Genomic DNA, 18094 nt, shown 5'->3' with positions numbered 1-18094 from the left:
ACGTCAAAAACCTACACGGCTTTATTTCGGACTGAGGGAAACCGAGGACGAACGTCTACAGAATAAGAAGGGAAATAGAAGGCCAAACGTCGCCCTCGGGGCCCTCCAGACCTCCCTCCAAGCGGAGCCCACAGGGAACAAGCCCCTGTCCTCTCCCTGCACCGTACCGGAGCCCCCCAGAGTCGCCCAGCCTCCGGGGAGAGCTCCCGAGCGCGCACAGCCGGCCCAGCCCCGGCACACTGCGCTGGCAGCGACCAGGACAAGTGAAAGATATTCAGTATCCCCCCCATAGCGAAAAAGCTCCCGGCACTGCGGGAGCAGCAGCCCGGGACAGCCCCAGCCCGGCCCCCGGGGACCCGCTCCCTCCGACCGACTTCCGCGTCGGGGAGCCGTCTGCGCATGTGCGAGCGGCACCGGCACCCCCCCACCCCACCGGCCGTCCCTGGCTGTACCACTGTGTACCCAACGTACGGGTAGAGGCAAAGGAGGGTAGCGGTTCCAGGTAGCTCTGCGGGCCTCAGCCCCGCCTGAGGCTCCTCATTGAGAAACCTGTTCTCTTCTCGAGACTACGGGTGCCCTCCAAACTCGCTCCTCACCCAGCTCCCGCACGCGATCTACCCCAACTTCCCCCGGGGATGTCCTGTGGTACATGCCGCTCCCAGCTGATTCGGTAGCTTGACGAAACCATTGCGCTCAGGACGGGGGGAGCCACGGTGCCGGAGGGGGGAACGCATTGTTGCGCGAGGGGCCGAACGGCGCTCCGGGGAGGGCGGGCGCGCGCCGCTGCGGCACCGGAGCGGTCACCGGCACCGGCGGGCGGGCGGCGCCGCCGCACGGAGCTCCGCGTTCCCGTGGCGCCCCGTCTCCGCTCCCCTGCCCGCCCCACCGGCAGGGCGCGGCCGGGCCCCCCCGCGCCCTCCCCTCCGCCGTCTCCCCAGTGGTGCCGCCCGGCTCCAGCTGACCGGCCTGGAATCCCGGCCGGGAGCCGCGCGCCCCCCGCCCGCCGCCGCCCCGCGCCCCGGCCCCACCATGGGAGACGCCGGCAGCGAGCGCAGCAAGGCGCCCAGCCTGCCCCCGCGCTGCCCCTGCGGCTTCTGGGGGTGAGCCGGGCCCGGGGCTGGGCTGGGGCGGAGGGGGGCGGGCGGCCAGGCGAAGGGCGAGGCGGCGGGGGGCCGCGGCCGGGCGGGGGGGGGACGGGCCAGGTCGTAACCCCGGCCTCGGGCCTGTCGCGGGGCTCGAGCCCGCAGCTCGGCGCGGGGAGGGGGCGGCCCCTGGCCCCTGCCGGGCGGGCCGCGGGGGTTCCCCCCCCTCGGAAGAGGGATGTCGCCCTGCCTGTGGGTGCCGCGTCCCGGGGGGCCTGGGCCGCGGTGTCGGCGGCGGCTCTTGGCTTAGAGGCAGCGGGTGTCCCGGGGGGAGGTGGCTGCGCTGCCCCCGGGCACGGGGGGAGGGGGTGCCGAGGCCGCCCGCGGCCCCCCCGCTGCCCGGACACTGCGGCCTTCCCGGCAGCCCGGCGGGGGAGGCCCGACCGCTTCCCCAGGCACGCAGGTTTCCTGGAGAGGCCGCCCCTCCTCTGGGGCTGCGGGCTGCGCTCGGGGGCCTGCCTTTAGCTCCTCAAAGGCGCAGATGAGTAATGCGGGCCCCTGGGTGCCCTGCTGGGTGTCCCTGACACATCCCTGCCCTGTGCCCGGGAACGGGGAGCTGTTGGTACAATTCACGCAGGGCAGCATAACTAATGAGGGAAAAAGGCTAAGGACAAAAACATACTTCTTTCTCCACCTTATGAAAGCGAAGTGGTTCATAATAGATAAGGCCCTTGTTAGCTGTTTGCTGATACCCTTTTAGGAAGAAGGAAGTAGGGGTCATTCCTGGTTGCCAAAGGCGAAAAAAAAGAGTAAACCTGTTCCTTCCTAAACTACCACCTCTAGGGTCGTGTCTGTTGAAGATATTTCCGTTACTGATTTTTTTTTTTTTAAATCAGATGTGCCACGGGTGACGGTATTCTGGCAGGTACACATTGTCATAAAGTGCCTTTAGTGCCTATCACAGCAACATTAGTCCCTAATGTTCTTATTTATGGAAAATTCAAAGAATATGTGACTAAATAGACTTTTGAGGGCCCACCTGAGATTTACACTTGTCTGTGATTGTACCTTCTTGGGATTTATGTCATGCAGTTTAAGGTACTCAGGGGAAGTGGAGGCTGAGAGAAAAGAGATGCAATAAGAGTGATTTAGTGATGTCACTGTACATTTGGTTGGTTTATTGAAGTGGCAGGATTTTAAATGAAATTCTATTTTTGAGTTATGACAGAAGCCTGAATTGCAACAAATGCCATGGCCCTGTTGGGAGTGATCTTGCAAGACAGATTATAAACACATAGTAAATTATTTTGTTTATTTTTGTTTTGCTAGGTTCCCATACTTGGGTCTAATATTTTTTATAAAGTAATGGAGAACGAGTTTTTGCTATCTCTAATACAGTGCACTGACTTCTGTAACATGATATGTATGGGAGAATTGTAGAAAGTTGAAAGTGAACTTTTTCTTTGGGCTCAACTTCTTGGCTAGTTCAGCATGTTTAGATAATGAGAAGAAAATCTGGTGCTTTGTGTTCAAGGATCTGCTTAATGGTTACAGGAGGCTCTCAAGAAAACCGATTGCTTTTAAAACTGATTTTTTTTTTTTAACATGCTTCCCTTGCACAAGTAGATATCAAGTGATATTTTTTTGCCCTCCCTTTTTTTTTTCCCCTTCAGAGTGCCATCCATGCAGTGGTGGTTTTGTGTGATAATTTTGAAAGACAGCACTGTGGAACAAAACCCTCACTTTTCCCACCAATACAGTGAATGGATTAGCCTGCTTTTCAGTCTCTTTAAGTGTTTGCCAAGTGCATGTTAATACACAGTGGCAAAATACGTATCTATTTTTCCACTTTAAAAAAACTGTGCTGTCAGTTTCCAGAGTTGATTCCTGTACTTCTCAGTCCTGAAAAAGCTTAAGTGTCTACATGACCTTATTTACCTAGGTCTTGCTAGTGCTTGAACGAATTGTCTGGTAAATCAGTGCAGATGTGCTTTTCTATTGAAGTTGCATTGTCAGAAGTTCTTAAGGGGTTACAGTTTTATGCCAGCTTTCTGAAGTAAGTTGTGATAGCAAAAAGACTTACGTTCATCTGAAGTTGAAATTCTGCCTCTCCAGATGTCAGCTAGGGTTATGACCAGCAACATGTCTAAAGACAGCATCTTATCTGTGACTTTCATGTCATCTTAATGTCTGTCAAGTCACGTTTTGGAACAACAGGGCCAGGACATTTAAAGCTATGAAAACTTGTAATTTAAAGCGGTAGTTTCCATTAAATTTGTAAATGAAGTGATGCAGAGGAAGAGTTTTGCTCGTGTTTCCTGGTCCCTGTCCGTGCTATGGTTGAGAACCATTTCACAGTTCTTGAGTGAGCCCAAGCCACATAGGCAGCAGAGCAATTCTGTGTCTGGGGGTCAAACAATAAGGTCTAGATTTTACCAGGTATAAAAGATGATTTTTTTTTTTTATTTTTAAATTGATTTTATGCAGTGCTTAGCTAGGACTGTTCATAGTAAGATGCATGCTTTCTGCAGTAAGCCACAGTGACAGGAAACATTAAGGAGAAGACTGAAAGGAGTATTAAAATTGAAGTAAGCTGTGGGTTACTGTGCTAAAGCTTGCCCATTGGTTGAACAGGGAAAGCAGCTCCAGAGACACATGCTGATAGTGGTGGCATGCAAAGAGATTACAGGAGCAGACTAGTATGTACTATTGAAGTTGGAGGGGTTCTTCTTTTAAAAGACTTGGGTTTATATTAGAAATTCAGATCCTCTAGGTTTCAAGAATCTCTAGAGACTGGAAAACTACTAAACTCTTGATGTTTCAAGATCTAAGAGACTGAAAAATGAACAGCTGAAAGAAGAGACTTTTCAGTGAGGCTGTTAAGAACTTCTGAAACATCTGCTTAAGGCCAACAGCTAACGTTTGCTTACCTTTTGTTGAAGATCATGGAATCCATCCTTAAATCTGCAGACTTTCCATTCCTTTTAGAATTTCCAGCCTGTCATTTCTGCTCAAGTAAAGTTTAATGGGGTACTGAGATGATCTTTATATTTTACAAAATCATTTCAGTTACCCAGATAATCTCAATTGGGAAACTTCATCAGTACTCATGTTATTTATGAAAAATTCACACAACTTAGTGTTTGGAAATATTTTGCTCTCCGTTCTCCCCATTTTTATATCTTCAACTTCAGTCATTAGAAATTATCTCACTATTTATTGGAATAGTCTTAGTGTACAAAGTTTGGAAAGGGTTCAGTATGCAAGTTTTTATTTTAGATTACTTCATCTAAAATATTCTGTGCTTAACTTCTGATTCTTATTACCTGGAAAAATTGGTTTTTGTTTTTCTGGTTAACAGACCAGAGAATCATAGAATCGTGTAATGTTTATTTTTTCTTAGACTACTGGATTTCAGAAACCTTTCCTTTATGGTGTATATGAACTTGAGGTTCATACATGAGCATTTTGCTGGCTATATTATATTCCGGTTAAGCCTTTTTGCTTATTAAAGATGAGGGATTCTTTAATGACCTACGTGTTGGCAATTTCCCTTTGGCTTTTGAAGGACTCCATGAAGGTTTCACATGTGAGTGAAGCCATCAGAGGGCTAGGGATACTACTGTTAAAGGGTTATATGCACAGAAGGGACTTGTAAACTGCTGGTAGCATATACTGTGAAAGGAGTATGTCAGAGAGGGTAATACTTTTACAATTGTGTTTGTACTGTAGTGACTGCTGCTTATCTTTCTTACTGTCCAGACTGATACCATACCACTGCATTTAGTGCCTAACCAGAAAAGAAGGAAATATGTTAATAGACGTAAAACAAATGAATTCCATTTTTGAAATGGTGGCAGCCAGCAGGAAGTTGATTGAAAACACAGTATGATTAGTTTCATCTCATCTTAGTTCTGGCAACTATAAGATACTGTAGTCAGCTAAAACTGATAGCAATATTATTTGAGTAGATGCCAGTGGGGGTTTTGCAGGATGTTACCATTTGCTCTGCCTTTCTCGGGCACTGCGTGCATCATATGTGATGAGACGCTGTGCCCCAAGCATTCTGTGCAGGCCCAATTCAGAGTTTATTTCCAAGTCTGGATTTTCCAGTCGCTTGTGTATCATCAGGTCCTTGCCATGCCAATCTGGCTCTTTTCTCAATTTTGTTTGCTAAAATTAAACATTTAATCAAATGGTGACTCATTTAACATAAGCATGTTGAGTTTTTGAGTGTATATCACCAAAGCTTGCTTTTAGCTTCTAAACAAACAATGGTTATATATATGCCATTTAGAAGTCTCTTTTCTGACTGGTCTTTTCTTTTTTTGGTGATTACAGTTGTTCATTCCATAGGATCTCTCAATGTTCCTTTTTAATAAACAGTGCCTTTTTAATAAACACTGCCTAATCTCATAGGCAGTGTAGGTCATGGTGAATGCCTAATGCCTCCCTAAACCTAATTTTCCTTTCATCATTGTTGCAACCTCACATAGACGTTCCTAAATGAGGCTTGAGTAAACTGTTGAAATATGGACCATTCCCTCTGGGAATTTGTTTTCACTGGGCTTGTATCGTGCAGTTCCTCAGCCAGGCTTTCACTGGCTGGCACTTTGGATCAGATGCCGGAGTAGGCAGTGAATTTATTGGTTTATGTGAGACAGTGTACTCTATTTTGCTCTTAGGTTAGGACTAAAAATACTTGAATATTGTATTTTTTTAATATTATGCATGAATGTATTTAATAGTCTGTCAGATCCTTGGATAAAAGAACTTGAAGCAGTTTATATTTAAAACCAGCATTAACTGCTGTAATACTACATCTACTGATGTGTTGCACTAATAGCAGTGACAAGCTATATAACTGAAAAACAGAGTCGGATGAGAAATTGATTTATTTATGACTTTCCTACAAAGTGCTGAGTATGATAAGGGGTATTGGAGAGACACTAAAATCATTTGCTAATTTTAGATGATACTGAGAATTATAAGATAGAGAAGCCTCTGTCTGAGGAGAGAGTAGTGGTAAGGAATTGAGCTTTGTCATGTTCCCTGTTTGAATAAAAATATGCAGGATAAAGAATGATAAATTGTGATTTCCCTCAGTTATACTACAACTAGAAGGACATCTCAAATAAAGTCAGAAGATAGAAATTTTTTCCACTTTTTTGTGCAGTGAACACTTGCCTCTTGGAACTGCAGTTGCAAGGTACCACATTTCTGCTGAGTTTTCCATTTGCTGTGGAAGCTTACCTTGTGAAATGAGGGTTACTGGCACTTGAAGTAAAAGCAGATGAACTGGATTTAATACTTTAACTGTAATAAGCTCTTTTCTAGGAATGTGAAAACAATGCTTTCTTTTGCAGTACTTAATAGAATAGACAAAACAGAAAGGAGATTTTGTTATTTAATGAAAACCAGCTGTTCTGGATCAGACCAAAGATACATCCAGCCCTGTTTCTGATTTGGATGATCAGTGATGCTGAGGAAATAAATGTAAGGACAGAGCAAACATGCAGTGATACTTATCTTGGTATACCTCCTTTGCTTCTGGCAGTCTGACATAAGGTTGTTCTCTGTTTTATAGATTTATAGCTTAGTAGGTCTTAACTATTTTTCAATAAATTTGCATAATGAATTGGTGAGGCCATATGTACTCTTGACCCTTACAATGTCCTGCAGGAAGATGTTCCATAATTTAACCATTCTCTCTATGGGGAAAAAAAGTAATTGATTTTGTTTCCTTTAAACTTGGTGTGTGATAATTCTAAGGAGTGAATAAATTCAAACAGCTGGTGTATGAGGGCGTTTTATTTAAGAAGATCCAAAAATAAGCTTGCATGATTAAAAATGTCTGTTAACTTAGTGGAGCCAGAATTTGAGGAAAAAGCCCTCTTGCTTAAACCATGAATTTATTCAAAATCTGTATACAAAATGTTTTATAAATATTTTCTAATTTTAAATGGGTGCTGTGTTAATTATAGATGGGTGTATTCAGCACCTTTAAACTAATTGTAACTTCCTCATCAGTCAGAAAGAAATTCACTGTTGTAGCTGCTGTTCTTACAAGTGGAACAAACAAGGAAGAAGTAGATTGTCCTCCTTTTAGAAGCTTGGAGGAGTTAAAAGTTACTCTGTCTAGGTCACCTTCCAGGTTTCTGTCTTCCTGTGTGACAGTACCTTCTTTGTGTCTTCTGTAAACTGTGATTAGTCAAAGGTGTTACTGTTTGGGCAGTGCTGACAATTACTCCACAGTTAGTGCTATGAAATATCTGTCTTAATGCTAATTGGTAAAATGTTCAAATGTTGTATGGTACCCCAGATGTGTTTTGTTTAATGCTCCATTTTGATGGAGATGCTTTGGGTTCTCAAAACTTTATAATGGTAAGCCCAGTCAGTTAGAGAGTTATAATACAGGTATCAGTTTTGGGGAAATACTGCTGCTGATTTTAATTCCATAAATTTCAAACAATTTACTACTTTTGTGGAAATTTTATGTTAATATTGTTGCTGCATGTTGGACAGCTGTTGAAGTTTCAAATTGGTGGAAGCCTTATGACTCAGTATTCCTTTTAAGGTGTTGAAATCAGTGATGCAAAACATTAACTAGAGAGAATGATTCTTGATTGATGTATTTATTGGACATGTCTGGTTTTGACTTGAATGTTTTCACTAACATGCTATATGCCATTAGTGGATTTTAATTTCTTTTTAAATTAGAAGTTACTGCATATAAATAGACACAGCCTTTCTTTAGAGCCAGTTGGTAAAAATTATGAATGTGATATACTTTCTCAGCCAATTACTGCTTATGTTCTTTGAAGTTAAAAATATAATTGTGTTCATGTGTCTCCTCAAATATGCAACCTTGACTGATATAATTAACATTGTACTTGAGAAGTTAAGACAAATGTCTTGTGAGTGTTGTTGGACAGTATTTGATCTTGATTGTGTCGGAACCCATACTTGGATTAAGATAAACTTCATATTCAGTCTAGGCTGGTAATTACATTGATACTTTCTCCCTTTTTTTTTCTCCTTTTTAACTGAAGTGTCAGAAATATTTCCTGTTTTGTATAGGCAGGGCTCACTCTGCTTTTGGAAGAAATATTGAAAATCTGGTAGTAGCTACAGCATGAATCAACTTCTCTTAGTGATAGATCTGTGAAGAAACTTAGGTCAGAGTAGCTGCAGATATTAAAATGGTATCTCCTCAGGACACTGAGAAGGCCACATAACAAAATACTGTTAAGGACACCATATGCAGTGAATAATAAATGGTTCTGAAAAATGAAACCTTTGTGTGAATGACCGCAATGGTTTCAGGCTGTGGAGATGACATTAATGTACAGAAGTACTGGGTTGGTATTTTTAGGTTCTGCAAAAGTGCCCAATCATTATCTTCTAATTTAAGATTTTGATGTAAAGCTATTTTTGTAATAGAGGTGGATCTTTTGTTTGAAGTGGTGGAAAGTTTATATGCTTAATGAGTGTAGGAGTTAAACTTGTATTTAACACTTTTATTAAATCTTGAAAGTCAAACAGTGTATTGTAATGCATAGCTCCGTGAACTCCAAGTTATTCCTTACCTGTAGTCACAAAAACATAGTAGTTGAAGAGTTGCAGTATTCCATGAATTGGAGAAGGAAGATGTTTGCAGTTGTGTGTTCAGTTTCTGTTTATAGTGTCTGAGTAGTAGCATTGTGGTAAGTGCAGTACTTGCCTGTACAGAGAGATCGTATTAGAAAATTGTTGATGGATTTTTACACTTAATTTGTAATCTGGCATCTTCCCTGCAGCAGAGAATGCTGCTCCGTGTTATTTATGAAAGACTTTTAGGTATCCTGTTCGATTCCATCTGTTTTATCTGGCCACCATATGCATGCTATGAACTTGAACAACGTAAGTCAATGCAAGGAAGATAAATTTCAGTTTCTAAATATTGTAGTATTTTTATTAGTGTTTTAAGGGAATTTATTTCTAATATTACTTTCATCAGTGTTATGTCCTTTAATAAATGTACTTTGGCTAGTGTTGGATTTCCAGTGTTTGTGTGGTGTAAATTAGAGACTAACTGGAAGTAATGAAAAATTTTGAATGGAGATAAAAACTGGTTTTCCAAAAATAATTTTAATAAGCAGTCAGACAAACAGAGAAAAAGAGTTTGGTTGATGATTACCATCTTTAGTTTTTGTCTCTTTAGATTATATAGTGTCTAATGTTGGGTGAGGTGTTTATTTGAAGGCCTGTCCTAGTAATGTATATATTTAACTTCTGCTTGGTTGAATGTACTATTTAAGTTGAAAGTCCTATTTAAATCCTAAGCATCTAAGGAAGGGGGAAGAGAAAGGAGCACAATTTGAAGCAGTGTTTAAAAGACGGAAAAGCAGGCTGGTTTCATGATAACCACCTAATTGTGCCCTTGGAAAAGTAGAATCCAAAGTCGTGTCCTCATTGACTTAATTGCTAAAACACAACCGTCCTTCACAATATGACTGTTACTGACATCAACTCTGTCGCCATAACTGCAGCATTTTTATCTCTAATTATATATTTAGAGGTGTCTCAGAGGAAGCTGCATATATAAAGTAGGCAAAATGCTGTCATTTAGTGAGAGTCCCTCAGTACTGGAAATTGTATTGTCCTCTAACTATTGATTAGATGCTGTTTTGGTCCAAAATAATGTCAATATTAAGGAGCCTGGCTTTTTGATAACTGTCTTTGAAACTTTTCTTTAACAAGTATCCACTATTACTCGGTGAAATGCATTTTTTAGCTGAAGCAAGAAGAGTTTTAGGTTGGGTACTGCTGACACGAGTGTGCAGGACAAGGCGTTGGTGATGCTTGTTCATTGCTTAATGCCCTAGTGTTACCTTTTCCTTAGTAATCTCCTGCAGTGAACTAATGGACAGCAATGGTTTCCAAAATTGTCCGGGTGTTAACAAATGCTTGCTTATTCATGCAGATAGGTTTCAAATGTTCCCCATAATTGTAACTTGTTCATCAATTTAAAATCTATTATTTTCTATTTGAAGAATAAGCTTTTGATGGTGTACTTCTATGAAGGAATTAAAGCATTTCTCAGATAGCATGTTTCTAAAATGAAGGTTCTCTCCAATTTTAATTTGCAAGCATGTTAGTATAATGATTCCATTTTTAATAGGAAAAAATATGGAAAGGATCGTAATTTCATTTTTTAAATGCTCAGAATTGTACAAAATTTAAAATACATTCTAAAATTCTTTGAAGATTCTGAAATCTTGGTGGTATTTTTTTTTCGTTTTTTTTTTACATAGATATGTGGATGAACCGTCATTTGTGCTATAACTTATAAAGGGCTTTTAGGATTAGTCCGTGTATACTCAGTACCTTCCCTGTGTGCTGACTCATTTTTGAACATTTGAAAGAAAGCAATTAAGAATAATATTTGAACACTTCAAATATATTTTTCTTGGCATTGAGACTTTGTGATTAATACTTCTTGGCAAAATAATTGAAATCAAACTTGCCTTGGAAATAATAATTAAAATGGAGCAAGTTGACTCATTTTATTTAAGGAAGTGGACTAACTCTGCTGCTTGTTAACTCCTGGTGTTGTCGAATACATGTGGAGTGTTTGTGATACTCCTAAGATATCTATTTTAGAGTATCATTCTTTTCCAGAATTAGTTAGATGTTAGAATGCCTCTGTGTATAGTGATGAATGTCACTATATAGTCTTCTCTTACTTTGACTGTAGTTTGTTAGCAGTTTTATTTTGGACACTGATGTGTTCCTGTTTAACTTCCTCTTGGGTACTGCTTTAGGCATTGTGCTCTAATGCTGATTTTTTTAAAATACATCCATGTATTACAAGACTTAAGAGACTATAAACCCGTAAAGATATGGGTAGTAGGATGTTCCTTTTTTAATAAAAGTCCCCTTCTTGACATTTAAGTTTAGAAAGGATTTATTGCTGTTTCTGCTGCTGATACACTATGTGGCAGTCAGTCCATGCTTTTTTCTGCATGGACTCTCTCTGTTTTCATTTGTGAATCATATATCCCCCTTCATTTAATTCCACAGTGCTTTAGGAGCTTTGAATGAGAGATGTTGTAGCAAGGACTATTTAGGAGCAAGGAGTATTTTCATTTAGAACCAGATGTTTGTTTTGAATCAGAAGTTGCTCTAGGACAATATTGACCCGTTGACATGTTGTTTCCCAGGTGGTTCATCTAGAAGGAAATGTTTGTGGTGGGTGGAGGAGATCTCTTTCAATCAGAAGAGTTGCTATGCAATTAGACAAGCAAGAGCTGCCTGCATTACACATCTGCGAGTCTCAGGTGGTTTTGCAGCACTCTCTTGATGAAGATAGGACCCCATTATTATCCATTATTCTGTGATGCAGTCTCTCCTTTGACTATTAATGTTCTTGTGTGACTAATTCAGGAAAGACCAGAAATCTTTCTGGTGAATAATTAATGCTTCCTGTTCTGCTCAAGTGACTTGCAAAGACTGATTCAAAAGGTAAAAACAAAACCACAGTGATGTATATTACAGTGATGTATATTATTATATAGCAAATTGATGCATTATAGTATACTGAAAATTCCATCACTCAGTGGTATAACAAGAACTCCAGCATAACAGGTTAAAATTCAGTTGCCTGAGCTGAAGTTCAGCTGAAATTCAGATAACATAAAGTACTGATTAGTTTTGAAACTGCTGTAATTAGAATCCCAAAGTAAACAGATCTAGACCAGTGCTTTGAGAAACTTAAGTCTCCAGCTTTCAGAGATTGTTATAATTTAAAAAATCTTTTTTGTTGCTTTCTGTGGCTTCCCCCCCCCCCCCCCTTCCAGATCAAGTTTTCATCACACTCCTAGATGCTGTTGAGACAGAAACTGATTAGCTACCTTCTTATTAACATTCTTTTTGTCCTTATTATTTCAGTTTGCTGATTTAGCAGTGGCTTTCTGACTTCTGCTAGCAAGGTGCTTGTTGCAAACTTATACAGAAGAGATGTTCTTTTTTTTTAATTACTATTTTTGAGGGCTATTTAAGGCCGCTAAACAACCAATGAATATTTAAATCAATTTATGGTCCAAATGGATTTATACTTCTTTTAAGGTTACCTAGTAAAATTCTGACACAAATGGAAGCTTCAAGGACTTGTATTCTGTGGCTGTCCATGAAGGCAGTTACAGAAGAGGGCATGGGATATCATGGTGAGCATGATCCTCATTTTGGGATTATTAGCTGATTAATCAGTGGTGCTTAACTTTCTTCTGCTTAGTTTTCTTGTCCCTCTTCATTCTGCAGGACAAATTCTGAAGGTAAGTGTTACATTTTTAGTAGCACAGCTGACTACTTAATTTGGAAAAAGTAGACCAGCTTTTGGAGGCACAGGCATTTCTTCAGTGCATGGGAAAGTTAATCTACTTTTTCTAAGTATATACCTAGATATTACCTCTGTCCCCAAAAGTCAGTCTTGCCCATACCCTTAGGTCATCATGGTTGCAGCAATGACATGAAAGATAAGTGTCTTCTAGCAGCCAGGACAGGTGGCCTGATCTAATGTTTCTGTCTTTTTTTCAGCTGTTTACATGTGTATGTTGTTCAGAAACCCCTGTTTCTGGCATGATATGTAGCAAACACTAAATGTGGTATTCTCCTTACCACAAAAGATTGCACTTTTCAATCTACCATCTAGAAGCTCGAGATGTGTTTAAGTCACTTTGAGTCTAGTTGAGTTAGGCAAGTGTAAACATTTTCTTTGAGAGGGTATAGATGTCATTTTATTTTCCCAAAATAGAGCAAAATCATCTGCATGAATGGACTGGAGAAAAATGATGCTTAGCTGAAAATCAAAGTTGTCATCTGCCAGTCTACTGTTTGCACAGGGTAGGATGTTGAGTAAAAGTTTAGGGAAGTAAGAGGGCAAGAAAACAATGTAAGTGAAGTTAGTAATTTACATATTTGCTATTCATTAGTTTAATAGCTGAAGTCACTTTTTTTTTTAGTTCTGTTACCTGTCACTAAATTTCTCAGACTTCTGTCATGCATTAGTGTAAACAGAGAGTGATAAAAGATTCTGTGGGCTCCTTTCAGAAGGGGCCTTCCATGTGTAAAGGATGCAGCTGAAGAAGGTGCACAGTTTTCTGATGATAAGCCTGAAGTCAGGCAGAGTCATGGAAACCTTGGTTTTTCTTCTTTATTTTACTTGAAGACTAGAGATAATTGAAGAGTTATGGGCTGATACTGCAGCTCACTTAATTTTTAAAACTCGTTTTAACTCCTGCTTCTGTTTAGGATTCAGCATTAATTTGACATAGTTAGTGAAGCAGTAGAGTTGCAGTTTGCAGCTGCAGCCTGTCACAGTGGGTAGGTGGTTAAAACTTGCTTGTTGTTCCTGTGTACTGAGAAGGTTACGCATAGCTTGGACGAGAGTTCAGGATGAGGTAAGGTTTCGGGGCTCATTTGTGTTACTTGCTGTTAATGATCACTCTGCTTGCTCACCGTGCCTTTGCCTGAGATTGCCTTCAGAGATGCATAAAAAGCTGCTCTAACGAAAGAGCCTTTGCTGTTTGCATGCATGCGAATAAAATATTTAACTTGGCCCTGATTTCCCGCTGTTGGAATTGGATGAAATAAGTGTACTGATTGTGATTTATTCCCTCAGTCTCCATTATTAGAGGAAAATAAGAAGGTGAGGCTTGTTCCCACACTTTCTCCGTGTTATTCAAAAATAGGAAACTGGTGAGCATAATATAATAGTTTCTGTAAATGCTGTGATACCCTTGTTTTTGTTCATGTAAATAAATCTAGGCTGTCTACTTTGAACACTTAGAAAATAGTAAAAGCTACCTTGTGAAAATGACAGCTGTGAAGATTACAGTTCACATTAATCTGGATCACTGAAGATGGAAAAGCCAAAATACCACTCGCTGTAAAGGTTTCCTTCTCCTGTCATGGAATGAAGGATGTGGGATGAAGGATATTTTTTTTTTTTCACTAGACGTTTAAAACCCTTGAACTTTAAAGCAAAATATATATTCTGAATTCTTTTTACCCTGGTAATTGAAATGCAGTTGCCTGAGACCTGGGAAGGGTGCTGTGTGAAGTAGGAGAAAGGCAGAATGCATTAGGTAGGGGGTCTCATCCCATCTTCACATCTGACTGACTCCCTTTCTAGAAAGTGCTGTTCTCTGACCTGTCAGCCACCAAAGTACACATGCGGCAACTCATTTCTTCCATTTCCCGTGGAGAGATGACCAGTGCAAACTTAGTGGAGAAGAGTGAGCTGCCCATATAGCTGGTCCACGCTGCCTTCTGTGGCTGTGGTCTTACTTAGGGGGCTTTCACCTGAGCAGCAGTGGAACAGAGCTCCTGACTCAGCTTCCCAGGCACCATGTGAAGAAGACTGTCCAAAAACATCTGTCCACAAACACTCGAGAATAAATTTAGGCTGGCAAAACTTCAAAGGAGATAGAAAGGGGGGAGGGTAAAGCATGTTCACATTTTGATTATTCCTTTCGTTTCCTTGTTGCCTTTTCTTCCAAGTCCTCCAAGTACAAAAGAAAACCTAGGTATTTTTATTTTTGTTAACGAAAGAATAGATTAGTTTTGGGTGACCTTGTTCTGTCTGTCCTCCAGCCATTAAATTTTAGTTCTGCTGCACTTGCATAAAGGCTTTAGTTATAAATTTATAAGGAAAATGTCAAGTGGCTAGTCACAAAGTGGGATCTATCTTATTATGTAGACACTGCAAACTTCTCCACATACTGCTTAAAACTCTTTAGAAAAAAAACCTCACTGCTTATGTGCAATTGAATTATGACAGTAAGGAACACATTGCAGAATGGTAAGCACCAATGCTTTTTACAGTTTTGCTTTAGATCTTAAGGGAGTCAGTAGGACATTGGAGGGTAAGGTTTAAGATGTTTGAGAGATCCTGATAATTTATTTGTGTAAAAGAGGCTGCTGATGGGTTTTATGTAGTTTAGAAGTACTTATCGTCAATTAATTGTATGAATTAACAGAACTTGCATGTTTAAAATGCAAAAGTGGCCTGGTGTAGATCAGTCTATTTAAATTTGGGAGTTTAGATTTGTGAGTCACTGATTAGCTCAACAGATTTGGTTATGTCAAAGTTGTTTCCAAACAAGACTTACTGCTGTTGATAGCACATTTGATGATTGACCTAAACACTTAACTAACCCCCCTGTGATTTAGCATGCATAGTGTTTACTTAGTTGCATTTCTCATTAGTTAGATGCTGAGAGGAAATGAGATTAGCAGGTTTTATTTATGTTTTGGCAGATTATTGTATAACACTTTCTTGTACTGCTGCATTGCTAAGATGATAAATAGGAAATGCTGGGTTTTTCAAAAAAAGAAAAGCTTCTACGTGTTTCTTTGAGCTTTATGTGATTTGTTACTATTTGCAAGTGATAGCCATGTACATCCTGCTTTTCAGAGCTGCCACATAGAGACTGAAATGTAAGATAAATACATTTTTCATTAATACTTCAATTCTGCTAAACCTAAACTTGGAACAGCAATCACATGAAAATATTTATTTGTACTTTAGGCACACAAAGAGTTCCCTAAACTGGAAAAATAATTTGGCAAGTTGACATTATGCAGAATTGTCAGCTGTTAATAAATCAGTGTGTTCTGCACTAGAATAGTTCAAAATCCTAAAATGGAATTGCTTTCCAAAGCACGTAAAAGAAGTGTAATACAGCATAGACCAGGAAATACCTGTGTCTGGTAGAGATACAAATAAATTCAGCTACAAAAGTATAAAGTTGGGAAAAATGCAGAGGAGATTGAAAATCAAATTATTTGTTATCCTACTGCAAACATAGAGGGAGATTTGGGAATGGAAGGTGTGTATGAGGAATGCTGAATGATCTCTGCTTGTTATATCACTTGCTACTTACAGGAGCAGAATTTGCATTATGACTAAGAGCGGAGGGCAGGGTTGCTTGCACACTGTACAACCTGTGGGGAGTCATTTGAGCTCAATTTCAGAGGAAGCACAGAACAACTTTTTGTTGCAGTAGATGGGTATTACCAAACTCCATCTTTAGGAGACAGTAAGAAAGAACTCAAGCTTTATTTTCCCTCTCATATGTCATTAAGAGGAGTAAGGATGATGCTGAAAGGCATAAGGTTGAAAAAGATTTGTGAGAAAAACAGCTAAAATTTCTCACTATGCCTTGGAGCATGAAAATGGAATAGTATTACTTTACATTGATAGAAATCATGAATCAATGGGTATTTTCATTCTAGAGAGTATTACAGTCTCATCTTCTGGGTTATGCTTGCTGAGGTTTTTTTGTACACCTTCAAATATTGAAAAGCTTAAGACTGATGTAAACACAGCTGAATTCTGATATAGAATCATAGGGTCTGTTGTATTTTTTTCCTTGTGCAACTTGTGTTTTGATAATTTCTTGGGAGGGCCTTTTATCTAGTTAAAGATGCCCTGAAAATAACTTGATTGGGTTAAAACCAAAAAGAACTCATTATCTTTCATGAATAACAAAGCAAACATAGTTCTTGTAACTGAGCATCCTTCACTGAAAATCTGAATATAATAAATGATTTCAAAGCATGTAAATGACTTGTGTGTTGAACCCCCTTGAGACTCAGGAGCCTTTGAAAATGTTACATTACCATCCATACTTACGTAATGTGATCAAACAGTGATTGTAAGTTTTTAGGAGTGAATCCAGAGCCAGACTGTGGTGAATATCTTAGTGGGGTGATTTAGTTCAGTAGCAGAGTCAGCATTTGATAGGCTTAAGTATGACTTGACCCAAGTGCATTTACAATGGAGTCGGTTTCTTTTAGAAAACATGTATATGTTTAATATTGAACCAACTTCTAACAACTCTGAAAGGAGTTACATGTTGGAATAAATAATACAGTTTCACATTTTAATCTTTTCCCCAGCTGGCAATGCAACAGAGTGAAAACTGTTTTATATGCAATCTGTAGTTCACATTCAGTCTTGTACGAAAATTTCAGAACATTTTAAAGAAGGAATGCCATTAACTAACTGTAGATCTGTTCCTAGTTTGCATATCTGAAAATAAGTAATAAATACATGGTGACATTAATATTTTTGAATACCAATATGAAATGTTTTTCTATGGCTGTGGACAGGAGTGCAGTAATTTTCATTGTAGTTTCACAATAATTATTTAATAATTTCATAAGGCAGGTTTTGGTTTTTAACTTCTTAGTGATTATTCTTTTATGTGTTTAATTATTGACAGAGATTGTCTTGTATGTGTACAAAAACATAAATGTTTTCCTCATTAGTAAGATGCATCACTCCACAGTAACCTACTATTGTTTCTGATCACAAACTGTTTTGGAAGAAATACTTTATTAGCATTATGTTCACATTCTGTTTAAGACTATTTTTTTGACAGACCCTGTAGCAGTATACCAAATTTTTGCATTATTGGACTTATTTTCAGTTTTGAGTTGGAAATTCCTTCAGGTATTTGTTGTGCTTCAAAAAGTACAGTAATTTTTCTTTGGAAAACGTTGCAGATTTGTTGCATGAGTATGTTTACAGCCTGCAAAATGGTCTACAAGTTCGAGGGAAGAATTTGGAAATCCTAAATGTAGTCGGTCCATTCTGTTGCATTTTAATTCCTATACGAATTTCTCTGCAGCCTCATTGTGCAATATGTTTTAAGTATCTCATGGAATCTGGCAGCCCTGGTAGCAATAGGATTTTTCCTCGACAGAGTAATCAAACAACTTGTTTGAAGTAGCGGACAGGACAGGATTGCTGAACACATTGACTAGTGTGGGGGGAATAATTTAGATGATGGTAATGGAAAAAAAAGTGTTTCAAATATATTTAAGTTTGGGTATCCTGAATCAGCAGGTTTTCAAATTCCCATACTTCCTTGTTAAATTTAGAGGAGGGGTGTCAGGGGAAAAAACATGGGACAATAGCTGTCATTAGTATGCATGTTTGACCTTCAATCTTGTGAACTTAA

General features: G+C 39.7%; 1 protein-coding gene across 1 annotated transcript in view; it reads left to right on the top strand.

Moving 5' to 3' along the window:
* Positions 1-786: 786 nt before the first annotated feature.
* ZFAND3 (zinc finger AN1-type containing 3) overlaps positions 787-18094 on the top strand; it is a 139450-nt gene continuing 122142 nt past the window's right edge. Inside the window, exon 1 of the mRNA XM_082276994.1 lies at positions 787-1100. Coding sequence (XP_082133120.1) covers positions 1030-1100 — 71 coding nt within the window. The 5' untranslated portion in view covers positions 787-1029. The remainder of the gene's footprint in view (positions 1101-18094) is intronic.

The sequence above is a fragment of the Coloeus monedula genome, assembly GCF_965178545.1.
Source record: "Coloeus monedula genome assembly, chromosome: 2".
In the NCBI taxonomy this organism is placed as follows: domain Eukaryota; kingdom Metazoa; phylum Chordata; class Aves; order Passeriformes; family Corvidae; genus Coloeus; species Coloeus monedula.
This window is presented reverse-complemented; position numbering and strand designations above follow the sequence as displayed.